This window comes from Apteryx rowi, unplaced genomic scaffold (assembly GCF_003343035.1).
Source record: "Apteryx rowi isolate R43461 unplaced genomic scaffold, aptRow1 scaffold_42, whole genome shotgun sequence".
Lineage (NCBI taxonomy): Eukaryota > Metazoa > Chordata > Aves > Apterygiformes > Apterygidae > Apteryx > Apteryx rowi.
Window position 1 is genome coordinate 3,450,040 of NW_020450665.1, and position 27,852 is coordinate 3,477,891.

Genomic DNA, 27,852 nt, shown 5'->3' on the forward strand with positions numbered 1-27,852 from the left:
TGATAAAGCGTGTTTGCTCCTTGCTTATCTGCCAAGAAAAGAATCAAGTCCTTCAAGGATTTGTTTCCCTCCTCTACATCCTTTAATAAACCAAAATTTTTGAAAGGAGATCACCCATACGTGTTTTGCAACTGTTTATGTAAATTAACTTTTATAAAAGGATCCCTGAAACTTGAGGTACTAGAATATTTCCAGAAGTTTGGGTTTGTTTTTTTTTCTAATTCTCATTATAACTGTGTGTAACTGCTCTTTAAATGGAACTTAAGTTATCAAATCCTTAAAAGAAACAAAACATGAATATACTACCTGGTGTTTTTACTTAGATTTTGCAGATTTCAGTGGTTCCTTTGTGAAAGATAACTTCACAATTTTCCCTGTTTTTAAGAGTTTATAATCTGAAACTTGGGTCTGAAAATGATTTCTAAATAATAGAGTTATTGAGGTTGTCAAGCAGCTTTTCCGTGTCAAATTGAATAAGAATTAGGTGTTTGCAGGACTTAAGACAGAAGGACTGTAATTCGCAGGACAGAGATGCACTGATGAGTGTCTCTTGGTGTTGTTTGTAGGCTTGCTACTTGTGCAAATTGTCTCCAAGGTGTTTTACTTCAGATATTGCACAACAGTAACTTTAGCCTTCTGAATTCCAAGTAGGATTTCAGCAACGTATAAAAAGTAATGCCTTTGCCAGTACCTTGAAAAAAGTGTGGTGGCAGATACTGAGTAGTTGGTCGTTTAGCAAATGCAGTCCACTCAGTGCACTAAGATGACAGTCTGATAGGGGGAAGAGAAAATATATGGGGGATCACAGGAAAATCATACCATAAATACTGCTCTTTTCTTCCCCTCCCCATCCCATACCAGAGTACTAGCTGCAGCTTTTTGCTGGGTCTTACGACTTCGTAAGAGCTTCTCTGGATTGTAGTTCTCCACTTTACCAAATGAGCTATCCCAACAGGACAAATGAGGTTAGGCATCTCCATGCTCTTTTCTCCATGAATCTGACAGAGTCTGGTTAGTCACTGAAAAATGAGACTTTTAAATTTTTTTTTTACGTAGTGGTGCATGGCAAGCAAAGCAAAGGATTAACAAACTACAGTCTTACAAACGTAATTCTCTGTGGCTGTTCTTTAACCTTTATTTTTGGAGACCCTGACACCACCTCTGGCATTTGACTCTGTTGCTTTGTGTTTGGGATAACCTTCTTGTTTTCCTGATGTTATCTTTGTGGTTAGGACCTGATTTGATCCTAAGATTTTAGTTTCGGGAGGAAGAAAGCCAGCTTGAGAGGTGAGAATCAAGCAAGTATTTCCTTCCTATACTAGTGGCTCAGCTATTGTTCTTACTGTCTTTGAAGCAGTTTATGACAAGAATCTAACTTCTGCATTGTTTTGTTTTTCCTGTTTGTAATGTTGAGTTAAAGTGATCATGATGGATGATGCAGCAAGTGAGTGTACATAGATTGTACATGATTCCCTTGCTTCCCTGGACATATAATGTAAGACTGGATGGTGAAGATGATCCAGAGTGCAATCTCTGGTTGAGTAATAGGGTCATTGCTAGAGTATTTTCTTTCCGCTACTTCCTTTGTGGAACAGCCTGGGGGGAGGGAGGATATGATATAAACTGATCTATACAGTTTCATGGAAAGAGGCATAATGAAGTTGGAAAACTAGGTTCTCCCTCCCTCCCTCCCTCCATCTCCATATTGAGTAAAGATCTACCTGTCACTTCTGCCAAGTTCTGTCATCTTCTAATCTTTTTTGATGGGATATTCCTCCTTCTTCTTTGTGTTCTCCCCTATAGTCTCTAGTTTCCTGTGATTGCTCCTCTAATTTTTCAAACTATTACCTTATATTTAGTTGTACATAATCTTGTGAAACTTCTGTTTTGAAGGGTTAGAAAGCTTTAACAGATGATGGCTTTAGCTTTGACTAATAACATGATTGCTTATTTAATTAAAGGATACAGAATATAAGTGTTGAGTTTTGATTTTACATGCAATTTTTAGGTTTAATAGGGCATAAAATCATTAAATTGTTTAGGCATCCTATTTAAAGTTATGCCACAAACTTCTTTCATAAGTCTCGTGTATTTAGGCAAAAACTTGAAAACTTTAACTGTGTAAGGAGATGTTGGCTGCTATTTTATGTCCTAACACAATTTTTTTTCTAGCTTTGAACATGTAGTAGAAAAGTAGTTCGACGGCATATGTTAGTATGTGCCAAGACACAAGTATAAAATGAATTCTTTCGGAAGCATCTCAGATCAATCTTATCTGCCTTCTGCATTACAGTAATGTTCTGAGTTTGTTGCTATAAACCAGTAAGTGTTCTCTTAAAGTAGACTGATAATACCATAGTGAACTGTTTATTTAAAATTGTTGACTTAACCTAAGTCTGCTAAGTCAGTTTGACTTTCTCGATCAAACAGTGTGAAAGCTGTTTTCCATCTTCTTCTATGTTACACCTAAGCCTTTTGAAAAAATAAAACATGACAGCTTAAAACTACATTTTATACTTCGGTTTTCACCAGTGTGGAATGCTGAATTGTTGACTTGTTCATGAATAAAAATGTGCTTTTTGAGATGCTTTTCAAAGCTTTTAAGAGCTGCAATTGAATCTCCCTCTGTGACTTTGGAAAAAGCTAAACATTTTCCTGACCTTTATCACTATGTACATGGGGTTGTTCTGCACAAATTCTAACATGAGCCATACCAGGTGCCATAACAGTCCGTAGGAGTTTTGCTTTAGAGAGGAAGAGGGAGAAAAAACTCCTATATACTTTCGCAGGTAAGTTTGAACAAGAACTTGCTCAAGTCCCAGGTTTTAAGCTGTTTGCCTCTCTTGCCTTCCTTCCTCCTTCCACACAACCTTCTAAAGAATGTGAGGATTTTCAGGAAATGTTTTGACTGTGCCAAATTTTCAGGGGGGAAGAAGCAATATCAGGAATATGTTTTGGGTGATTTCCTCATTTTCCTAAGGTCCTTTTCCCTAAAAGGTGAAAAACAATATGCAGGCCTACTATATGTGTATGAAAAATATATCTAAAATTTTCTGTAGTCATGTTACTTGAATTGAATTCTACATTTTATGTAAAATGTACTTAATCTTATAAAGAATAATAATGTGGGTAGGTATAGCAGTCAATTTCCTTTTAGTCTGTCTGCCTTTAAAGTTATATAGGAAGAATCCATATAGTATTATACTTGCTGACTGTCTTTTAATGCTGTGTGATGTACACGTAGGCTTAAATATAGGTCTGATGGCTGTATTTAATGCCAGTTATTAGTCTCTATCCTGATAAACAGGACTTACCACTTACCATGAACAGGATGTGCACAAGTAGGTGCTGGGTGGAAAGGAGCATAGTGCGTGAGTAGAGCGGACAATGCAATGGCAGCAAATAGTCACTTCATGGGCTTTTAGTGTCAGAAGAGCAGGTTCAAGAATATGAACCAAAAGTTAAAATAGACCATTGAAAGGAAAAGGTGGGGAGAGCCTTAAAGACAAGAGAGAGAGGCAAGAGAGGGAGAATTAGTGATATAAAGTCCAAAACACTTGAGGGATGGACAGAAGTGGACTTAGTTGCAAGTGAGGTTGCTTATCTTTTGCGATTTTGTGCTTTTCTGGACACTGATACTCAGTCTGAAGTTTGCAGGTGTGTTAAGTCACTAATAAACTTAAGTCCAATATTTTGGAGTACTTTATTTTTGAACCCTTAGTAATGCAAATATTGGATAAATAATAAATTCAAAATTCTTAATGCTAATGGAAAGTATATCTGCTAATGTGTGCAGAATTTAGCATATAGTCTGTACCATTTTGTATTTCCTTTGGTTAAGACTGTCAGCATGAGTAAAGAAGCTAACCCTAATAATGGCTGTTTACTAAAACTAGCTCTGTGTACAGTAAAATGTTGATATTGTTGCTAAAGCGAAGTAAGAATGTGAGTCTAATTTGTCATGTTAGCAAAGGCAATCTATTCCAAGTAATACACTTAATGAAATAGACAAAGCTGTATTTCTGCTCATTATTTTTAGAACAATAATAATGTATTCTTTTTGTAAGATTGCTCTATGCTGGCTATACAAAATGAAGGTAGATATGGTCTCTGCTTTGTGGCTTTAAAATCAGAAAAATTGTAAGACTGGACATTCATAAAAGGGCCAAGATGGCTTAAGTAAATGTGGTGAATGGATGTTGCAATGTTTTAATGCATACATAAGCTTCCTGCTTATACAGAATCATGTGTTATTTTAATGCCAGCACCTGAAGTTCACTTAAGAGCTCTGTAGGAATCCATTCTTTGCTTTCCCCCTTCCTGAAAGTTGCTTTCAAGCTGTACTGAAAAGATATCTTTAGATTTTGGTTTCTAGCCAAATTAAGTCCTCACTAAATTGTTCTTGCCAACATTCAACTGAGTCTTCATATTTTTCTTCTGTTAAATCTCAAGCCTTGGCACTAGATTGGACAGACTCCTTGTCTTTTTGTGCTGCTGACACATTGGTATTGTCATGCTCGTCTACACTAGTGGTAGCATCCTTGCCCATTGTTAATCCAGTTCACTTTGGTAAAAGGAACCCTACAAACTAGCATGCCACAAGAATGGAAATTATGTAGATTTTCTTGGGGCTGCTCTTGTGAAAAAGGAAGAGAACCCTAAATGATGACTGCCTTTCACACTGTGCCAGTGTTGTTCCAGCTGTCTGCCAGCACGTATGTACTATTTTGATTACTAAGCTTCATTTGTAACCATGATATTTTTTCTTACTTATCACCTTAGGGGTTTGGGTTTTCTGCAGCCATTATAACATTGTTTGAATGCATTCATTGTACCTAAACATCATAGATGATTTCTTGCCAAATGAGAATGTTTTTGGCATCTTGCTGATTGGTATAGAACTAGTAGTCAAAATGGCTTTAACGTGAGTCTCAGAGAACAATTTTGAAGTCACTTCTGCCTTCTGAGCTTAGTCTTTACAAATTGAATGGATAGATGCTGTGCTCCTTATCTTATCAAATTGTCTTTTTCATGTAACCTTTTAGAAGTTAATCAGTAGTGAAAATTCACCAATTCTTACTCAGAAGGATTTTCTTTGTTCTCTAAAGATGGAAACATATAGAAAATTGCTTGCCAAATAAAATACATTCATACATTTGTCACTGAAACAACTGTTTTTAGTGCCCTGTACTTACAAAACTTGCAAGAATCTCTCAGAGTGCCTGTCTAAAGCTATAACACAACAGCTTGATAGATCATCTTTTATTTGGATGCAGAAGGATGTTCCTACTCTGAAATTATTGTTAATGTCAGTGCATTTACTATTTTAGTACTCTGTTGGCAGCTGTTAAAGATCTGTTATATACCATACCTCTATGGGTTTAATATGCTGACTCATTTTCATACTTGTTGTATTAATGCAACCTCACAGTACATCAATGTTAAGAAGTAATCCTATATTTAGGCTACCTAAATTCTGCCAGGGTCCTTATATTTGATAATCCTAGACATTCAGAGGGGAAAGGACAGGTAAGGTATGTTAAGTGAAATTGAGGCTGCCTCTATTCTGAAACTATATTTTGTCTCTGTGAGGCGTTAAATTACTGGATCAGCGATCAGGATCACATTTCACATATCTTACAAAATATAAGGAGGATAGGCATTACTCAGAAAAGTCAATATTTTTAATATCTTCTCTTCCTGAAATTAGCATTTTACCTTGTTCCCTGCGGCATGGTAGAAAATATGTCTATGTCTTCACCTCCTATATCATGTGAAAGCCGCAGTATGTCTGTTGTTCTTCAGCACTGTTAGTGCTTGAACTCCTGAAACTGATACTGTTTTTTGGGGGGGGATTGTGGGGTTTTTTTTTCTTTGTTTGTTTTTTGTATAATGGGAGGCATGTATCCTGAAAAATTGTTGCTTTTCATGGTAATTTGCATTGATATGAGTTGGTACCACTGTGATTCCACCCATTTCATGACTGCAGTGCTTATCTGTCTGTTTGGTAAGCCACTGTTAAACTAGCAGGAAAAAACAGCAAAAATGATCAATTTTCTACCAGCTTAATGAGCTAAACAAAGCAGACACTGTGCAGGTTGTGGAAGCGCAGGGATGGGCTGCTGAGGAACAATTTAGGAAAGCATGAGCTCAACTGGGGTTGAGGCTTGCAAGGGTTATCAAGGGCGACAAGAAGAGCCTTTGCTGCTCTACTAGTAATAAAGGGGCTGAGCAAGGAGAACATGGCCTTGTTGTTGAATAGAGCAGATGATTTAGTGACAGTGGACTCARATAAGGCTGAGGTACTCAATGCCTTCTTTGCCTCTGTCGTCTTCAACAAGATCTCCCATATCCCTGTTTGCAGGTAGAGATATGCTTCAAGGGGGAGAGGAGCTCTCAGCAGTGGATGAGGATTGAGACAGAGATTACTTGAGAGAACTTGACACATATGAGTCCATGGGATTCTTTGGGCTGCATTCACTGGTGCTGAGAGTCTTTTCAAGGTTGTTCCCTATCATCTTTTAAAAGGTCRTGGAGAGTTGGGAAGGTTTCAGGTAACTGGAGAAGGCCAACCTGTGGAGCTGCAGGCTGGGCGGCCTTAATTTGGTCCCTGGGAGGAAAATCATGGAGCAAGAACACATTTCATGAGCACATGGGGGAGAAGAAGGTGATAAGCAATAACCAGTAGGGATTTGCAAAGGGTAAATCATGGCTGACCAACTTGATACCCTTCTATCATGAAATGACTAGGATTTGTGGTTGTTGTTTACCCTGACTTGAGCAAGGCTTTTGACAGTATCCTGCAATGTTCTTGTGTATCAATGAGAATGTTATGGTGTGAAAGTGTGAACAACTAGATAGGTAAAAAGCTTGTTGGATACTCAGGTTCAGGGATAGTGGTTAATGGGCCATTCTTTACCTGGAGGGCAGTAACAAGTGGAGTACCACAGGGGTCTGTCCTGTGACCTCTTTTAACATGTTTGAGTGACATGGAGAAGGTGATGCAATTCATGCTCGTCAAATTTCCAGATAACGCTGATCTGGGGGGAACCAGTTGATAACCCTTGAGGGCAGAGCTGCCACTCAGAGGAAGCCGGACAAGCTGGAGGAATGGACTGACAGGAGCCTTATGAATATCAACAAAGACAAAAGTGAAATCTTACCCCTGGGAAGGGAGACCCCCTTGCAGTGATACCACGTGGGAAGCAGCTCTGCTGGGAAGGCCTGGGGGGATCTGGGCCGACAGTGACAGCCAGCTGAGTGTGAGCCAGCAGCGGGGGCTGGTCACAAAGACAGCCAGCAGTGTCATGGCCTGTGTGACCAGGAGCACAGCCAGTAGAGCAAAGGGAGTTTTGGGCCTCCTACTGCAAGAAAGACACTGATGAAATGGAGTGAGTTCAGCGGAGGACCATGAAGATGGCCAGGGCTGGAGCACTTGAGCTGTGAGGAGAGGCTGAGGGCCCGGGAGTTGTTCTTCCTGGAGAAGAGAGGGCTTTGCGAGGGACCCAACAGCCACCTGCTTCTGCCTACAGGGCAGTCACTGAGAGGATGGAGCTGGGCTTTTCACAGCGATACATGTTGAGAGGATGCAAGACAGTGGGTGTGAGCTGAGATGAAGGAGGCTCATACCGTCTATCAGGAGAAACTTTTTCATGCTGAGGACAGTGAAGCAGTGGAGCGGGTTTCTCCGCAAGGTTGTTGCGCCTCYGTCCTTGGAGGTCTTCAAGACGCGACTGGACAAAGCCCTGATCAGGCGGGTCTGCTCTGGTAGCTGATCCTGCTTTTGAGCAGGAGGTTGGAGTGGATGAAGTCCTGAGGTCCCTTCTGAGCTGAATCATCCTATGGTTGGGCCATGATGTTTTCTCTTTCATTCTCTCCTCCTTTCTTAATTATTTGAAAAAAGTGATTGGCCTCGTACACACACTTGTTGGATACGTATTTACACGCCGTTTTCTGATAATCTGTGAAATCCTGTCTTTGCGCATGCTTCTCTCTCATAACGAGACAAATTTCCTGAAGTTGATATGGCTCAGCAGACAATAGCTACAACGCAGTACAGTCCTGATGGTATTGCTGGCAGTGCATTACTCTGAGCATTCGGATACATCTTAGTATGACTGTGTGTATGGTAAAATACTGTTCCTGTGAATAAATGTGTTTGACACTGTGATCTACAAATTAATATACTGTAAAACTAAATTTAATTTTTTGAAAAGGTTAATAACTAAACATATTGATTAAGAAATTTCGAGTAGAATGAAGGGGTTGAAAGGAGTGTATCAAACAATTCTCTTAATTATTCTCTGTGGCAGAAAAAGCAAAGTTCGGCTTAGTAGTATGAAGTTCCATGTTCACAGTTTAAAATTATAGATCAGAGAAATGTGGCTGTTCTGAAAAACGTGTGGACTGAATGCTGGGTGAAAATCATAAACTTCTAGACATTTTTCTGTACTTAATTTGTGTATATTATGAAATTGGCCAGTTCAGTGGCTTAGCACTGATAGCAGTTGGATTAGTCCTGGAGAGAAGCCAGTCTTTGGACATCATATATCATCAGCTGGTTTATTTTGTGTGTAAGACATTGCTATGTTTTGCTTGATAAAAAGCCTATTGGTGGGATGCTGTTACATCATGAGACATAACTTCAATTAGTTTGAACTTCTAGAGTAACACGTGAATTAAATATTAACATTTTCTACTCTTTAAGTAAGTAAACAAAGGACTCCGTGTTTTGATCCTTATCCTCTGCAAGGAAGGATGAAAAGAGAACCTGCAGTTTGAACAGCAAAGCAGAAAGAAAAGTTTCCCTACTTGACTGTCTTTGTTGATTTAAGGAGGTCAGAAAGGTCTTTTCTTGTCAGTGTTTTTATAGGTGTGTTCTTTTTAAATCCAAAAATGTTGGAAAAGACAACTTTGGTTGTCTGGATTTTTGTTAGAGATGCTGTACTTTGGGGTATGGGAAAAGGTCAAACTCAGAAAAGGCTCTTTTCTGAGGAGAGTCATGAATGCTGTAGCTTTTAACACATGGATCTTTTTTCCACCTTAAAGTGTTCTGTATTCTTAGAATAAACCTAGTGCCCCGTCACAATTTGAGTTTCACTTTCTTGGCGCTGTGGAGTTGAAACCCTATTAAATCTGTTGTGGTCTGTGAAGTCTTAAGTCTTTACCTGCATAGGACAAATTGCAGGATCAAAGCATATTGCCAGGGTAGGCAAGCTTTCCCTTTCCAAAATAAATAGTTAATATGAGATCAGGAAAAAAAAGTTATTTATAAATTGTAAATAGTTATAGATTGTAAAAGCTAATGGAATGAACAGAAGGGCAAATCTTTCATGTGCTTCTGTGGTGATGAGCATCTTTAAAATGCTTGGGACCCTTTTTGCAATCCTTTCCTTGTCTAATTGCTGGTCTGCAGGAATAAAGCGGCAGTGTTAAGTCTAAATTACCTTTAAGGAATGCTAGATCTTCAGCTTGAACAAGGGGTAGTTCTTGCTCTTACAGAAGAGCAATGGTTCAGTTGTGTAAGTGGCAGTCAAAGACTTTATTTCCAAGCCACTGCTTTGTATTTTTGTTTTTGCTATCTAGCTTCTTGTTCTTGTATGCTCTTGGCTTCAGTAGTTCAGTGTATGACACTGAGGTGTTCTTCATAGGTGTGCCTGTAGACACCTGTTTTCCTGCCTTATTGTCTATAAAATGAGAATAACAGCAGTTCCTTACTTGCAAAGATAGTTAATCCAGTTTCCTTACACTGTTGGAAGATTTTCAGATCCTATAATAATGGGAGGAATGGACAAAATGCAAAAAATAGAGATAAATGTGAGTGGATTTTAACTGAATGTACAAAGATATACCTTCTTCATTGAGGAGTTAGATGATAAAGGGATTATGAGATTAATTTTACATGGCTAAACAAGCTTTAATTTCAATTTGTTTTGAAAACTGACAGTTATAAAGTTAATGGAATTCTCGTTGTAAAATGTAATTTATTCTACTTATCTACAGTGTTTCATTTATGTGATTACTGAGTTTAAATAAGTTTTTTTTAATTATGCCGTTTTCTTGGCAAAAATAATTGTCCTCTATTGAAAATACATTAAGCAAATTTAAGTGAAATAATGTAGCTTCTGAAATGAAACTTTAGCATTGCTTATGTTTAACTTTACATTTATTTTGCTAAGGCACATTTGGAAGATTTTTTTTCTTGTAGAAGTGCTTAAACTTTTTTTTTTTCCCCCCCCAGTCATTATTTAACCTGCTGGAGTTTCGAAGACTAGTTTTGAATTTCAATGCTCCTGCAAATGCTCAAGATTTGCCCCGAAACCAAAAGGTAAAATTAGAAACTAACTTTTCTAGTGGTTAAGGGCATTTCTCTATTGTAATTGAATTTTACACTGCTCTCTATCTCAAAGTAGCACAAATTTTACAGGTGCCAATTAACATTTCTCGGAGCTTCCTATCACTTATCTGGTATAAAAAATATTTTAGTCTCACAATGGAGTACAGAGGAGGGTGTTAAGACATCTAGAGTTTGATCAGAGTTCTGCTGCTTAGACCAGATCCAATGGAAGGGATTTGCTGACACAGCTGTAGCAGTATTGACTGTAGTGGGAAAGCATTTCTAATATGAATGTAATTCGTATTAGCAACCGTGTTTTATTCTAGTCCCCTCACACTGTGCAGTTACAGGCATGCTTTTCTGTTACCCCATATATTTTTGATCTGCATAGCTTTTCCAACAACATTGTTTGTGTTGGCTTGGCCACTTCATTGTTTTTGGGGGGATGTTAATTACTTGCAGCTCATGATTTGAGATTAAGCTTTCTGTTATTAGCTTGTCTCTTTCGGCCTTTTCATGAGGTGATTGTAAACATAAATTTTCCCATGTTTATTCTGGTACTCCTGTGGGATTGGGTGTGTGGAGGGGAGGGTTTGGCTCAGATTTCTTGTGACCTCAGACGATTGAGGGGGGAATGGTCATAGACTGAGGGGCAAAACAGGCCCAATTTTTTACCTTCACGAATGCATTCTGAGGAAGAATGCCTGGGGGTACTTTGAATTATGTGTTATGAAATAGCTACAAAGGAGGAATGCGGAGAGGAAGTGGCTGTACGATGTATGAAGACATCTGATGCCCTGATTCTATCAAGTTATAGAGCAGTGAATTTTGGCATCTCCAGAAATCAGATTATTGCCTTTTGTGCCTTTCTTTCAAATTTTAGAAAGCAGAGTGTGTTGTGAGCCTGTTCTTAGTTTTTTGGCACTTCAGGTTTGACTGGAATGTTCAATGGCAAAAATAAGAGCTGTAAGTAAAAAAGCAAAAGTAAACAAATATAGAGAAGACAGTGTCCGTTTTTGAAACCTCTAGGAATGTACCATATAGGGGAAGTTCCTTTTCGATGTGTAGATTAACTTTCTGCTCCGCATTTCAGTATTTGTCATATAATTAGTTCTAGTAACATCCACAAGTACTTGGAGTTCTTTGCCTCTGTTTCAGGGCTTAAGAAGTAGTTGACATCTGAGAGGTGGTACAAAATAGATAACATCAAGATGTTGTCTTTGTAAAACTTCTTGCCCAGGCATTGGCACTAGCAGCCCTATGCATTTTGCAGTTCCAAAGTGCTATTTCTTAGAAGTTCTGACCATGGCAGACAACATTAAGGCAGTGTGAAATAGTGTGACATCAGCCAAGCATATACGGATTTGAGTAGGAACCTTGCTTCTACAAGTCTACTAGGAAGAATTTCTGGCAGTGGTTTGTATCCTCACTTGTATCTAATGTTACCTTAAATTTCAGAATGGAATGACATAATTAAACCTGTGTACTCATCTCTCTTATCTTCTGCTAAAAAGCGTAGATTTGTGTTGTATATTTTGGGGAGAATTTAGGAAAAGAGAACATTTCACTATTTGGGACTTTGCCAAATACAAGAAATAAATATGAACACTCCCAAATACGGTGCTTTCATTTCTTTACGGAGTGAAGACTACTAGAGACAAATTAATTTGAAGTTGTAATATACACTGCCAGTTGACCAAAAAAAAGCCCTGGAATTTACCTCCATCTGGTTACTTGTTTTAAAACTATCTTGACTTAATTTAGGTGTGTGGGTTTTTTTGTTTGGTTGGGTTTTTTTAAACCCAGTGTTAAATACTGGCTGCTACTGACATGAGCTTGGATCAAATTTTCTTGCTAATAAAGGCCAGGTTTTTATAACCTCAGATTTTCAGGTTCTTGATTTATATCCCTTTCTTCCAGTGGGTGGAAAGCAGAATTTAATGCTAAGATCATGACAGCCTCTCGATTTGAAATTAAAGCATGCGGTTGCACTTTAGGGAATATTGCATGGTGGGGTCTTTTTGTTCTTTCCAATCAATATATCGAATTCAAGTATTAATAATTTAGCACATACAAAAATTTTGTCTGAAAGTCATTGGCATAAATTTTGACTACTTAAAAATCCGCTTGTCTCAGCTAACTGGACTTTGCTATTCTTGAATTCAAACTCAAGCATATACTTAAAGTCTCAAATCTTTTTTTTTTTTCCCCTCCCCCCTCTCTCCTTTGAAATTCATTTTCCTTCCTTGGTTTCTTACTCTACCTTATTCTGTAGAACAAAGCGTGGTGCTCTGTAGTTACGGCAGCCTGTTTGCTCTCCCAAAGTTACGCTGCCTAAAGCATATAGCGAGGCTAACAATTGTGCAGCTCCTTAACTGGGAGCAAGTGACCTGGAATTCTCTTACCACATGCTGTCATATGAACAGGTCTGTTTTGCTGCACAAGGTAAATATTTGGTCTGGACAATATCTTCAAGAAACTTTTATTACCACAGGAAGTGGATTACCTGTGCCTACAGGTTAGCACGTCCTTCCCTCTGTTTCAGCATGGTTGCCGTGCCCCTGTTCTGGGATAGCGACTGTTAAAGAATGTTTGCTATGTATGATACATGTAGGTTGCTTTAGAAGCATTTCTTAATGATAATTGTTCCTACCTCAGTGTATTAAGAGATTGTTTATGCAGGCAGGATAAGTGATAAAATACAGAATGTTTTAGATTATAAGCTTCTAATACAGTTTTTATTTACAGATTGATTTTTTTTTAACCTGTTTTGTTGTACATGCAGTGAGCTTTAAAATTGAGAGCCTTAGGCTGTGCTGCAGTTGCCTTCACTAATTCCTTTTGTTCTAATTCCTTTTGTTCTAATGTGTACGTCCTTAGTGGACCTGTATATATTTTCTTGTGGACTGGCTCATGACTACTTGAAGTTTTTAGCCTTTGTTTAGTCAGAATTACTGTTTGCTGTGGTAGTGCCTACATACTCTGGTCTAATCATGACTAATGCATTAAACAGTTTTCTCAAAAAAAGAAGAAAATACAACAAAGATTTTTTTAGATTCAGAGAACTTTTATAGGCTTTGTAGAGATGCTTGTTCTGAGTAATCCTGCTGAAATCAGTGAATAGTTGKTCATCCTAAAGTGACAAGTATGCCTAAAACTTAGCCAAATTAGTATTGTAAATTTGGATAAGTAATACAATAATGCTCACTTCCTGTGTGCTTCAGATTTAACAAAAGGAAGGTGAGAGGTGAGAGCTAGAGTATTCTGTGGATGATCATCTATATTATGCATATGAATGGATAAATACTAGTATTGAAGCATCTGTATTTAAAACTTGAAATTCTGTTCATCTTTAGATCACTTTATGAAAATAATAAGAAAAATCACTTTCACAATTTGTTTCCTCATTTTATTGTTTAAAGTTGCTTGAAAGATGTAAATAGAGGACTAATTTTAGTCTTGATGATTTAATGCTGAATTAAGGTGGCATTAGATGAAGTCTTCAGCTATTTTGGATTCTGTGAACATTGGTTATAACTGGTAGGTGTTTTGCAAGGTGAACTAGAAGAGCAAGTAAAACTTCTTGGGAATTTACATGAGTAGAAGTAGTTTTTAGGTATTATGCAGAACATACCCCATTTCACTACACATAGTTTTTACAAACGAAGTAAAACAGACATTATATGCAACATGCTTTATGCATACTGTATGCAATTCCATAGGATTGGCTAAACAAGTCTTCCCTTTAATCAGCATGTGCAATAGTTTATCATCAAGTAATACCAGTTTGACCAGCACCTGGCATTTGTGCTGCATTTGAATGATATTTTGTTGTTCTAAATACAAGTGGGTATTTCATGGCTTTTGATTTCACAAGTATGTGACAACTCTCTGCTCAGGAATAAGAGAGATATCCAGTCTTTACAGCAGTTGTAACTTGTGGTTTAATCTATGATGTGACTGATTGGGCTTCAGTTTAATTGCTTTTCATTATACAGGCAGGAACTATTTCTTTTGCTTCTCTTCTGGAAACCAGAAAAAGAACTGTTCTCCATGAGCTGTACTCAAGAAAATAGGTAGACAGGAAAGCAGACTGTTTCTCTTGCTTCTGTCAACAGAAATAATAATCTGTTTACACCTTGTAAATGGAGAGTCTTCAGTGAAAAATAAATTTTAAAATGTACTGGGAATGGAGTAGGCTCAACAGCAATTCTGCTAGAGGTATAAAGGGATACCAGTTTCAATAAAATTAGTACAAATTATTCCAGGGTATTTACTTAAGGCTTTGTAGAGCCTTTCTGAATGTACTAACTGGTAGGGCTATATGCTGTTTTCTTTCAATTTTCTCACATTAAATAATGCCTTCAGGCTATTTCTTATATCTCATCTCATTACTCTTATTGTTTTTTAGTAATGGATCCCTCTTGGAAATTATTTTTCTTCTGTTCAGTTTCAGATGCACACAATAATTGCAGAAAACTTTACCCCATCATCATTTATCCAACCCACCTGCTTAACTTTTACTATGTCAGATTTGTGTGGTTCGTGTAGGAATAGGTAATACTTGATAGTGAGATGCTACAAAGGATCTCATGGGAAATTTATCATTTTTTTTTTATAAAACTGAAATTCCATAGATAATTCTCAGGGAAAGGGTATCTCTTCTTTTTCCCCTCTCTGTCTCCAAAGTTGGTTGTTGTTGGTTGTTTACATAAGCTTTCATTTAATTAGTGGCTTCCAAATAAGCTTGATGACAAACGACATGCAGAATTGGGGACACCAGCCCAATAGAAATAAGAATGTGGGCCCTGGGTGTGTAATACTAAGTAGAAAGTCTTGGGAGCAACTGTTCTGTATTAAATACAGCTCTGTGCTGTCACCACTTGTCCATTCAGCCTTATTTCAAGTCAAACAGCCATATCTAAATGCAGTTTCGAAGAGCTTTCAGTTTCTGCAATGTAACTTCATTTTCATAGCATTTTAGAGAACCACCTTATTTTGTAAAACTAGCAAGTAAAAGGTGTGCAACACCACCTTAGTAGTGCTGCAAGTAAGCCTACATATTTCTATGATGATGGGCTGAATTTTATGCTTAGTTCATTTGGTAACTTTTCTATAAAGTATATCTTTGTTACAACTTTGTTAAATATTTTTAATTCTTCTTCAAATACAGGAACATAGGAATCTGCCTTTCATGCGTGAATTGAGGTACCTGTTTGCACTTCTAGTTGGTTCAAAGAGAAAATATGTTGACCCATCTAGAGCGGTTGAAATCCTTAAAGATGCTTTTAAATCAAATGATTCTCAGCAGGTAATTCCTATGTATTTTCAATCAAGCTTAAACATGCTCTCTTAGGGTCTTCGAGTAATAGGGAATCCTTAAAATGGACAATCAAAAATCCAAAATTTCCCCAGGTACTACTAAGAAACTTCTAATTATCAGTCTTTCTTTTTAATTTTTTTCCTCTAATATTATGTGATCTCTTATAGTCACTTCTATACACATATATTAATTCCAGAGAGTATGCCTACCATAATCCATTTCTTCCTATTATTTTAGAAACCTCAAAGTAAACTAACCTCATTCTTGAAACTTTATTAATAGTTTCACACTATTGCTTTCAGGATTTAGTTTATCTTCTAAGTCAGTAGTTTTTGAATGAGGTTTATTCTTCTGTACATCCAGGGCTGTATAGTCAAAGTATACTCTTTGTTTATCTAGATATTGGTTTGGAGAGTCTCGATACTCATATTTGGGGAGTGTGCCTAAATGCTTTTCTGAGAAACACTATGTTTCTTCAGATGCTTTAGTTTTCCCACATGAGGTTATATGGTTAAGGTATTTAATTACAACAACATGCTGAATTTAGTGCTCTGTGAAAGTAATACTAGTCACCACTTGTTAGATACCAAAGAGTTTGAACAATGGGATTCATAAGATGCCTTTGGACTACCACGGTGTGAAAGTTGAGCCAAAATAGTAAGGATCACAGGACAGTGCAATGGCTGAGGAGCACTAGAACATTAATGTGCTTCCAGAGCCACCCATGAAAAATAGTCATGGCATAGTCTTAGACATAGTGTGACTTTGGAGTTCTTTTAGGGGGAAATACTGCTATGCTGATCTTGTAAGGATGACACCTCATTATTATCTGTAATATATGTGAACGTGTACTGATTATTTTATATTTTCCAACAGCAAGATGTTAGTGAATTTACACACAAATTATTAGATTGGTTAGAAGATGCCTTCCAAATTAAAGCTGAAGAAGAGAGGTAAGATTTTTTTTCTCACCTGTCTATTGAACATTTTGATAAGAAAAAGCAAACCAGACAACCAAAAACCCTCTTCTCATTGAATGGTTGAAACAGATCCAACTGTGTAGCTTGTTTCAGTTAAAGTATATTTTTCCATATATGCTGTTATCTTTTGATTTTCTGTGAATTGTCTTTTTTCACCTTCATATTTCATTTTGGAAATCTTACTGAATGAAGTTCAAAGTAACTAGATAGTAAAGATGGGTATTGTAAGTAATCAGCTAGGCTTTTTCTCATCTGAATGCAGTTTTGTTTCTCAATACCACAGTTTAAATACTTCAAAACCTTGCTCCTGTTTCTCTTCTCAGAATATAAATGCTCATTGTTTGTGTAAGTGAACATCTGCAAAATGCCTTTTGAATATGTAATTGTTTCTGGAGTGTTGGAGGAAATAGTTTTTACAAAGGTCACGTACAATTTAACCACTTGAATTTTTATTTTGAATTTGATTCACATAACTTCTCCTAGAATGAAACGCTTCAGAAACTTATTTTTTGGAATATAGCTTTTATCATTGCAAATATGTGAACCACTGTCATTAGAAGAAAGCACGAAACTTAACGTACACTAAGATAAGCAGCATTTCCATAATGAATTCAAAATGTTCTGCTCGTATTTGGTAGAGGCTTGTGGCTTTCTGTTTGATCTTATGGTAACACAGTTCATGTTTTCAGGGATGGAGAGAAGCCAAAGAACCCAATGGTAGAGCTATTTTATGGACGATTTCTAGCAGTAGGTGTGCTTGAAGGTATGCATCTGAATTACTTGACCTTCTGTGTTGGTATCTGTTCAGTGCTTGTCTGAGTGCAGAGGTGAATGATACAGTTATTACATTTTAGCTGTCCGCGAATATACACTTCAAGAATACGTATTCAGCCTGTGACAAAAAGTTGGTCCTGAGAATATGAGACTTTAGGTAAATGTAGTGAAATTCAGTGATCTGGAAAGACTGTTCTGATAGCTTTCAGGAATTGAATATATGTCCTTAAGTGAAGCAGAAGTTAGGGTGAGATGCTGAGCATAAATGCTTGCAAGAACTGATTAACAGTTTATTTTTTGCCACTATTTGTTAATAGTGTACAGAAGGCAAAGTTACAATTTTTCAGTGAGCTAGTGTCTCACACTCTCTCCATCTGCTTTAATGCAATTTAAAATTTCAGTTATTGCATTTTGTTATACACAGCTTCTGCTGTGGATGATTCACCCCTTTGAAAGTATTGTTCCTTGAAAACAAGTAGTTGAAAACGAGCACAAGGCAGAAGCAGGGAGAGTACTGAGGAGGAAGAGAGACTACAGCAAACTTTCCTTTCTTATCTGCATGTAATTAGCAGATTTGCAAAATTGCAGCATTCTCTGTTTCCAGGCAGCTAGCTGTTGTGAAAGTATTTTAAATGTTACTGGTTCTGCCCCTCTCCCAAGGGTGAATGAATCCCAAGATGCTTTTGAATGAAGCATCTATAATCTTTAAAGAGGCTTCCAGATTGTTCCTTGGCCTGGAACGCTGTATCTAATACCTTGTTGTCATATTTCAAAACCATTCTCCAGATTCATTGCTATCAGTCAGCGTTCTCCCTCCTTTCCAGTTGGGTACTTTCATCCTTCACATTCTCATATCTAAACTGAGAAGATGGAGAGAAAAAAAAAAAGGTTCATGTAAGAAGACTCATTTCTGACTTTAGGCAGAAATAAATCAAGACTGTAAATTGAAATTGCCTGCTGCCCGTATTTCTGCCTATGTCTGAGCTTATATCATTATACGCTATAACTAAACAATGGTATTGTTTTCAGGACAGAAATCCTGAGTATTCTTTTCTATGGTTTAATTTTGCAAAGTGTACTTATACAAAAGGTTGTCTCTTAATAGCAATTCCACCAACTTTGCTGTGACTGAGCAGGGTTGTATTACTGAGCTGTTACTTGGAAGAGGAGTTTTACACAAGCTTTACATGTGTAAAACTTCCCATATATCTGTAGTGCTAAGTCATTTTATGAGTTTTGCTTATAACTGATAAATGTAAAAACAATATAAAAATGGGTAGCAGAGGAAAATGTAGTCATTTTCAATATCATGTTCAAGCTACTTTTTCAAGTACCTTGTTTTCCTATGTATCATTGTGAGAATATTAGTGGGAATATCATTCAGTATACTAGTTCACGTGAATTAGATTTTCATAAGATTAAATGCATGTGCCTGAACCCTTAACTGTTTAATCTCTCACGTGAAGGTAAAAAATTTGAAAACACAGAAATGTTTGGCCAGTATCCACTCCAGGTTAATGGCTTTAAAGATCTGCACGAGTGCCTAGAAGCTGCAATGATTGAAGGGGAAATTGAATCTCTCCATTCAGAAAACTCTGCAAAGTCTGGTCAGGAGGTGAGTTAAATGTTCCTGTGGGCTTCTTTCAGGGCATTCTTATAGTGCTCTTTATTTTTCATTGGGATTTTACAGTCTACAGAATGCTGTGCTAAAGGTCTTATGCGCTGTCGTTGATATACTTAATGCTGCCTGGAGTGAACACCTTGTCTTGCTTGCAATGAGTGTGGTGAGAAGTTTGGAAAAGCACTGCTGTGCACTGTCCAAAGAATGCTGAACTTATTGGGAGTATTGCCATTGAATTCAGGTCCCAGTTCATACTGAACTATTTCCACAGGAAAAATCAGCAAGTTGTTGGGTTTTTTTGTTCATTTGTTTGTTCTTTTTAAGGTGACCACTGTTCATTGCTGCTCTACAGGTTTTGATGTCTGACATAATTGGATTGTTAATTTTAGGGGCTTGTTACCTCTCTTGAAGTATCCAGTGACATCTTTTTGTATTCTTTATAGGTTACAAAGTTAGTGCTTACTAAAAGTTGGCACAATTAAGTGCTTACAGTAATTGGCACAGGCTAGTTCCCACCTGTTGCTGATATCTGATCTGCAGAGAGGTCACTTGCAGTAGTTGATCACTGCTCTTACTGACATACCGCACTGTGCCATGATGTAGAGAGCATGTCCAAGGTGCATGTTTGACCGTTCTTTCAGAGGATTGTTATTTTTCCTCTGTACTCTATCTTTTTATTCCTTGGCACCCTCCCCTCCTTTCCCTCTCCCCTTTTACTGGCTTCTCTCATCATCCTTCTCTTCACACACAGTAGTGGGCAGTTTTCTTTTTCTCCCCTCTTTGCTCACTGTGGTGGACAGACCTTTAGGGGCTTCCTTTAGGCTGGCTTTCTCTAGAGGCTGCTTCTCCTCCCAGTAGAGCTGCTGCTAGAGCAAGAGTCTGCCAAAAGTCAGAGCATGCTGGAGACATGTGTGGAGGGATGAAGGTGGAGTGACACTGAGAAGCAGGGTAAGCAGTGTATGATGTTGGGATAAGGTGACAAATGAGACTTCAGCTGCAGAAGTCAAGGGGCAGGGAAAAGAGGTGGTTAATGGTTGCAGAACCAAGAGGGTGGGCTCTAAAATACTCTCTCTTCTTGCTGGCATGCATGTATATGCAAAGCATTTCTTTGTGGCAGGGCTCCTTCTTTAATTTAATGACCTGCAGGTTATTGGTGTGGAAATACGCTAATTATCGTTGCCCCTAAAGGCTAAACTACTTTCTCTTTACACAGTCAGTCACGTTTCATCACAATTACTCTAAAGATGTGAAGTCCTAGAAGGTTCGTTCTACCTGAACAAAAAGTTTAGGTGTAGTTTCTTGGTGCCAATCTTTTGCAATAATAAAATTCTACTTCTTTTAATCGTATCAACATACACATTGGTGTTTAATTACTAAGCCTAGTGAGGCATACTGAAATCATCCTCTAATCTGAAGTTGTATTTCCAATTTTGTGTTCTCAACAAAAGATTTATAGATTCTCTTTTGCAATCCCTTTTTCTGGTTAGCTATTTTTATCAAATAATGATCAGCCAAATCATTCGTATATATATGATATATATATATCATTCACATATATATATGAATGATTTGGCTGATATATATATATCGGCCGATTTGATTTGGCTAAAAATATATATATATATATATTTATTTCAGCACTTACAAAAATAACTTATTGTAATAAGCATGTTTTCTGAAATATAACTGGAAGGAAAAAAAACCATTAATATCTTGGTACCATTCAAAGCATGGTTCCTTTATGCAATGTGTAATCTTGTTATGTAGGTGCCATGAAAGCAAGATTGTTCCATCTTATGGACTGAAGATTGTAGTTAAAACTTGTGTGCATTCATGCATAAAATGTCAGTTCAATTATAAATTCTTGATTAGAAATGTCAGACTTGTGGTGTTTTTTTCTGTTTGATTGAGTTTTTTTGAACCTGAAATGCCAGAAAACTACAGGAAATGGATAATCATATGCTGTTCTGTAGTGTTGAGCTTTGAATTCTGTGAAACTGTCTGGATTTTAATCTGTTCAGCTTCTTTGCCTGTGAATATGGAAGTGAGATAGCCATATAACATATTGACAATGGTGGCAAAATTAGAAAGCTAATGTATTAAGTCCTAATCCTAACTGTATAATTACTAGGGCCAAGCAAATAAGTTATATTTCCCTGGACTTCAGTAATTAATTTATGCCTGCTGCTGCTGTTTGTAGTTATGATTAAATCTTAATGGCCCAGAAATGTTGCCATGCATTGGAAGATTTGGAATTACTGAAGAAAGCTGAATTTCTTATATTTTTTACAAAGTCTGTGTCTTCTAAACAAAGATTTCAAGTGGCGTTTGTGCCGGTGTAGTTATCAGAGCCTTAAGATAATATTGGTGTGGTAGTCGCACTTGTTGGGGGATCTGTTTTACCAATAAGTAACATCCCTTTTCTTCTTGTTCCCACACATTTCTTTAACTGTGTGTTTAGCTAGTCTTTCATTATTTTTATTGTCGTAAAAGCCCTAGCCACAGAGTTGGGTGTCAGCATGCAAAGAAATGTACAGACAGAACAAAAAGACACTCCCTGTCCCAAGAAACTTAATCCAAATTGAAGGAAAGATGAGGTCAGTGCCTGTAGATGTTGGTAGATGCGGAGGGAAAATGAGGTAACATTTGTCAGCATCATGGTTGATGGACTTTAGCACATCGGCAGCGTTGTCATTGTTAAGTTGTTTTGGGACATTGCAATAAAAGGATTTTAAGGAAGGGTAGTGATGTGGTTTTGTCAATTTTTGGCAGTGAAACATTCTGATATGTGAAGGAATTGCGAGAGGAAAAGTCATGATTGTCTCCTTTACAACTTAAAAGGTGGGTAGTGGAAGCTGACATAAGAAGAATGAAGGCAGCTTATTTTGCATGTAAACATGTAAAAAGATGAGTGATGCTGAAGGCAATGAACTAGGAAAGTTCAGCAACACCTTGGATAGTTGTCAGTGTGACAAGGCTGCACTTTTTAAGGCTGGGCGAGAGGGGAAGAGAGGTAGTGTTGCACTGAGATGTAAAATGATAACCTAGATCAGGATTTTAGCCGTGAACTTAGGAAGCAAAGGCTGTCTTGGAGGTGTTATTTGAAAAGAATATGCAAGACATTTGGCTGGATAGGAGAACGTGAAGTGAGCCCTGAGCCACATGTCACGTTCAGGTTGCATTGGCATCAGAATTGTGTAGCAATGATGAATACAGCAATCTGGAGAAGCTTGATTTGATGACTAGACATCCAAAATTTATTAAATGGATAGACCGTGATTTGGGGAAGGGGCGAATGACGATGACTCTAATGCCAGAGATGGTAGCTGAATTCATCTTCTAATTGTGTTTACTGAGAAACAAAATATGAAAGGAAAGAGATGAAAACTAAGGATAGACCCCTGCTGAATTGCCAAAGAAAGCTGGAAGATGACAACAACATGGATTGGTCCAAGAATGTGATAAAAATGATTAGAGAGACAAGAAGAAAATTTAGGAGAGGATATTTGTAGGAAGGAGATTTCAAGAAAGAGTATCTGTTTGATAGAGCTGAGAGGGGTTGCCTGACTCGGGGAGTACCGAGTACTTACTGATCCCGCTCACGAGGAGGTCATTGGAAACTTTGAGTGATTTTGGGTGAACAAAAGGGTCAGAAACCACAAGGAAACTGGAGGGAAGAGCACTCCATACAGTATAACCAACTCATTCAGTGGCCTTTGAGAGTAAAAGGAGGATGAGACACTGGCAAGGCAGGTTGGTTCAAGTGTGGGCCACTTTCAAAATGAGCGAGACAAATGTGAAAGGAAGAAGCTAGAGGAGGTGGGGCCTGCTCTGCTTTATCCACTTAGCAGCAGGTGACTTGTAATGCTCTGCTGCAGCATGAGTGAAGCAAATGGTCTTTATTTTCAGTGAAACTGGAAGATGGGAACTTTGGAAAGCTTATGCTGACCCACTGTCTTAAAACCAATTTCTCCCATAGCTGTCAGTATGCAAATATTATACCGTTATGTCTGAAGTTCTGTTATTTGAAGGCATTCATTGTGGGGTTTTCTGTTTTTTGTTTTGTTCAGCACTGGTTCACTGAACTTCCTCCTGTCTTAACTTTTGAGCTCTCAAGATTTGAGTTTAATCAGGCTTTGGGGAGACCAGAGAAGATACACAACAAATTAGAATTTCCTCCAATTTTATATCTGGACAGGTACAGTATAATATTGTCAGCAAAGTCCTAGTATGAATATAAATTAAATCTCATCAATTTGGTAAAATTGCTGGTGCATCTTATGCTGGCTTAAATCACAGTAAATTTCTGTTCTAGCTGGACTTGTTGTAATTTTATGGGTTTCAGTGACTGTTTCAGAAAATGCAATTACACAGTTTCGGATATGCTGCTCCTTTGTGCCAAAACCTGCTTACAATTCAGTCTTCAACCCAGTTTATTGCTAGCTGGTTGTATACATAGGCAAAACACCTTGAAAGCTCACACTGCCTTGGTGTGTTTATTGGTCCATCTGGGAAAGAGGGAGAGAAGTCTCATATTCCATGGTGTTTCAGACACACTGCATGGTTTGAATGAAGATACTTGAAACATAGGGATTCTCAGCATCAATAAATGCTCTTTATATGTGGAGATGAAATATCATCATGCCCTTCAGTTAAATACTAAGTGTTTTTCTGTGAGCCTAAACAATGAAACAGGAGTGTTGCTACATGGATGCTAGTAAAACCACCTAATTTAGAAGCCTTCTGATACATGTTTGCATACAGATTTGAAAGACTCATTTATGGTATGAACAGAGCTTTTTGAAGTTGGAGTTAAAACATCATCTGGAAGTCATGGGAGGGGGGTTAATGGGTTTACTGTTTTCTTAGTTTTGTTTTACAGCTTAACATGTTGTAGGTGAAATAAATCATGTTCTAGAGAGCGTGAGGTTTTTGTTGGCAGTAAATGGCATGGCTGACGGATACAGACTTCAGTTTCAGTGTTATATACCATGGGCTGACGTGTCTTTCTGACTTTCATGTTTTGCAGATACATGCACAAAAACAGAGAAATAACAAGAATTAAACGGGATGAAATCAAGAGACTTAGAGAGTACCTCACGGTTTTACAACAAAGATTAGAACGGTACTATAGATAACTGTTTTCAGTGTAAATGCAAGCAATATGGGCTATATAGAACAAAATAACTCATCTATACGCTTTGTGTGTAGTAGTTATTTGTTCTAAATTTCCCTGCTGTCTCTCTCTTCTTTTACTGTTTTACTTGGAAACTTGTATAAGAACAGTAGTTTTGATGCATTAAATTTATTAGGAAAGGTTTCTTTTATTTAATTGTAGTCTGCGAGAATACCGTTTTTCTTTCTTTTTTTTTTCTTTTTTTCCCTGTATCTGTGAGTCATGGCATTAATACGTTTTATGGTTAACAGATATTTAAGCTATGGTTCTGGTCCTAAACGATTCCCCTTGGTAGATGTGCTGCAGTATGCCTTGGAGTTTGCCTCCAGCAAGCCCGTTTGCACGTCTCCCGTTGACGATCTCGATGCCAGCGCCCCCTCTAGTGGCACGCTGCCCGCGCAGACCACGCCAAGGTAACAGCTGCACCTCCATTCTGTACCGCATCCACTCCCCCTCTGCCTTTAGGAACTCCCTTTGGAATCAAGTGATAGACCATTTAAAATGGAACCGTGTCTCTGCAGAACTGAGAGAGATGAGAGGGAATTCAGCTATCTAATTTACAGTGCTAATAAAACTGAGCGTCTCCTAATGGGGATAGGTAAAGTTTATGCATTCTTCCTAGACATATTTTCTAGTATGACAAATTTATAAATATGAGATTGCCTAATATGCTTATAAAAACTTGTATTTTATAAGCAAATTAGAGAATTACCAATTTCAAAGTAAAACTAAGGACTATAGTGCTTTGTGGTATTGAACATCAGTGCTTGCTTAGTTTTCTAAACATTGAGTCATTGTCTCTTGCTTACTTGAAGTGACACAATTGCAAATAAACACAATATCTGATGATGTCATTGTTTTTCAGGTGGCCTATATTGTTTTTAAGAATCTGAATTTGGACAGCACATGTCCATGTGCTGCAAACCTTTGTGGTTTCTGATATGGAACTGATCTGTTAATTTTTTCTTGAAAGTTGAGCACTTCAGCTTTGCCACTTAAATCGCTGTCTGAAATTGTCAAGAACTAAACATTCTGACTTCTTTTATACCGAATAGCCAAATACCAGGGAGATCAAGGTCCAGTAATGTTGTTTTACTCATCATTGAAATTAGGAGAGTTACTGGCTGTATAAATTAGGATAGGACTTGGCTGTGTGGGCACTAACTGTTTATGTCAGAGCTTTTGATGGTGGATTCAGAATATAGGGTTCTAGGTCCAGTCACTTCAGAGGAGTGAAGTAAATGAGTCTAAAAAGCCTGTAAAAGTCTTCAGATGCCTTGCTGATATAATGCCAATAAATATACTGATGACTGATAAGAGAAGACAAAGTCTAAAAAGATACCATTGTTTGCCTGCACTACAGTATCGAAAGTACTACACTGTGTTCAAACTGCTATATAGGAGGTTTATATTGTAAAATGTAGGTATTACAACTTTTTTGTCAACCTATAGAAACATGAAAGTATGTTATGTGGAGTGGTGTTTGTCAGCTCTTAATGTTCTCGGGACTTTCTAAATTACTACAGAGTCCAGGTTCCTCAGGATACATCATGATGCCATACCCAAAGTAAATAAACAGTGGTTTGTTAGAAGGATCTTCACATTCATGTTATGTCTAGGACTACATATAGGTCTCTTAGTTGATGGGAGGAGAAAAGTTGGTAGCAGATTTTAATTTTTAACATTCTACTGCTCTGTTAGAATTCCCCTAAGTTGGTTACTTTGATATTTAAGTTACAAGACTTGTTTAGAACAAGTTTAGATGGTATGGTGCTAAATCCCAGTGAGCATAAATATCAGAGTTGTTTCCATTATTGCTTTTCCGTTAACATAAGCTACAGGTAGAYGATCACAGAAAGGAAGTCTGCTAGGCATAAGACACGTGAAGTTATTACTAAACACAGAAGTTATTGTGTTTAATGGATTTTATGATCAATGGACTGTAAGACAAGATGCTGAGTTTTTTCTCTCTGACATTTGGCAATAAATGTTTCAAACCGTAGTGATTGCTTTTGTGATGTTACTTGAATGTGTTGGATAGCGTTTCAGGTAGAGCAAACTGAGGTTTGACTGATCCAGTTCCGATTCCTTTATCTTTGGTAGTGGCAACGAGAGTTGTTGTTGTGCTAACAAGTAAAATACAACAGAAAGTTTTCAGAAGCTGTATAGTAATTCCACACTGATATTGTAGGTGCCTTTTCTGGATTGTGCTGAAGGAACTTACCAGCTTTAAAATTTCTGTATTCAGATGAAAAAGCTTATTTTTATTGTGCAGCTTTCAGTTTGTATACAGGATGACTTCACTTTTGTATTTCATGTTTTGAATGAATGTAGCACAATAGAGCAGCAGGGGCCTTCATCTTCAGATGTTCCAAGCACATCTCCTGTACAAAGATCAGTAATACATAAACCATTCACACAATCACGAATTCCTCCTGATCTGCCGATGCATCCAGCACCAAGGCACATCACTGAGGAAGAGCTTTCTGTTCTAGAAGGTTGTTTACATCGTTGGAGGACTGAAGTAGAAAACGACACTAGAGGTATTGCCACAAGTTGGAGAAAGTAGCTGAAAAGGATCTGTAGACTGGGAAAGGGGTGGGGGGGTGGGGAATAGCCTTCATGTGCATATGTGTGTGTCGAGTTGTTTCGTTAGTTTTAAACTTATCTCTGACTCATAGGAGGGGAAGCTAGTTATACCAGATCTTAGTAGACTAGAAGTATATAAAAGGAAGATGCAAACTGAGCATTGAGCTTGTAACACATGGGGACATTTCAGCACAGGTTTCTGTGTGTATGGTAAGGCATTGGCAAGAATAGGGTAGAAGGGAAGTGGTATCCATGCCAGAAAATTTTCAACAAGGAAGATTTAGCTGTCAGTGTGGTAGTGGGTTGGGCTGATTTTTTATGTTGGTATTCTGTGGGGGTGTTTAAGATAGCCACCTTCTGTGAGGTAAAAATAATGAAATTTCTGAGCAAAGACTTTTTGCAGTTGGTAGAGCTCATGATCTGTTGTGTTGCTCTGAGGAAAAAAGGGACAGTAGTTGTTTTACTGGGTTGGGATTGGTTGAGCTCCAACAAGCAAGCTGCAGCATATCATGAATCATTCTATCTGCTTTTTCATCCAAAAAGTTTCAGTGTTTGACCTGTAGATGCACCAAATGTGAAATATGTACCCTGGTTTGAGCCTTTAATAAGGAAAAAATGAAGATGTATCAATGTACCACTGTATGGCTTCACTTTTCTTTTTTTTTTATCATTGTTCCTTTAGATTTACAAGAAAGTATATCAAGAATACATCGGACAATTGAATTGATGTACTCTGACAAAACAATGGTCCAAGTAAGTAAACTTTCTGCATGAGATAACCCAAAATAGATCCTTTTTGTCACTTTTATTACAACTGTTAGCTGCTTAAAAATAGAGCTATTATATATCCAGCTGTTATAATATTATATATTATATATCCAGCTATTATAAACAGCTTGAGAAATTTCATTTGGAAATCATAACAGCTTTTGCAAACTTTTTGATTATGCACAATTAGATGAAAGACAGATTTATGATATTTTACAGGTGACATAAGACAGGTTTAACATGCRACTTGTGTAAGTTTGACTTTGTAACAAAAAGCCAAAATAG

The 27,852-nt window shown here is 37.5% G+C and overlaps 1 protein-coding gene across 6 annotated transcripts in view; it reads left to right on the forward strand.

The window, feature by feature from the left end:
* USP25 (ubiquitin specific peptidase 25) overlaps positions 1 to 27,852 on the forward strand; it is an 80,020-nt gene that overhangs the window by 22,803 nt on the left and 29,365 nt on the right. For 2 of the 6 annotated variants that reach the window (XM_026076001.1, XM_026075996.1), the window contains exons 5-14: positions 10,241 to 10,327; positions 15,510 to 15,647; positions 16,536 to 16,612; positions 17,329 to 17,402; positions 18,880 to 19,028; positions 23,105 to 23,232; positions 24,064 to 24,159; positions 24,462 to 24,623; positions 26,545 to 26,753; positions 27,482 to 27,552. In XM_026076001.1, the coding sequence (XP_025931786.1) occupies positions 15,531 to 15,647; positions 16,536 to 16,612; positions 17,329 to 17,402; positions 18,880 to 19,028; positions 23,105 to 23,232; positions 24,064 to 24,159; positions 24,462 to 24,623; positions 26,545 to 26,753; positions 27,482 to 27,552 (1,083 nt within the window). In that variant the 5' untranslated portion in view covers positions 10,241 to 10,327; positions 15,510 to 15,530. Of the gene's footprint in view, positions 1 to 10,240; positions 10,328 to 15,509; positions 15,648 to 16,535; positions 16,613 to 17,328; positions 17,406 to 18,879; positions 19,029 to 23,104; positions 23,233 to 24,063; positions 24,160 to 24,461; positions 24,624 to 26,544; positions 26,754 to 27,481; positions 27,553 to 27,852 lie in introns of those variants that run through there. The other 4 variants (XM_026075997.1, XM_026075998.1, XM_026075999.1 and 1 more) reach the window with 4 other exon arrangements.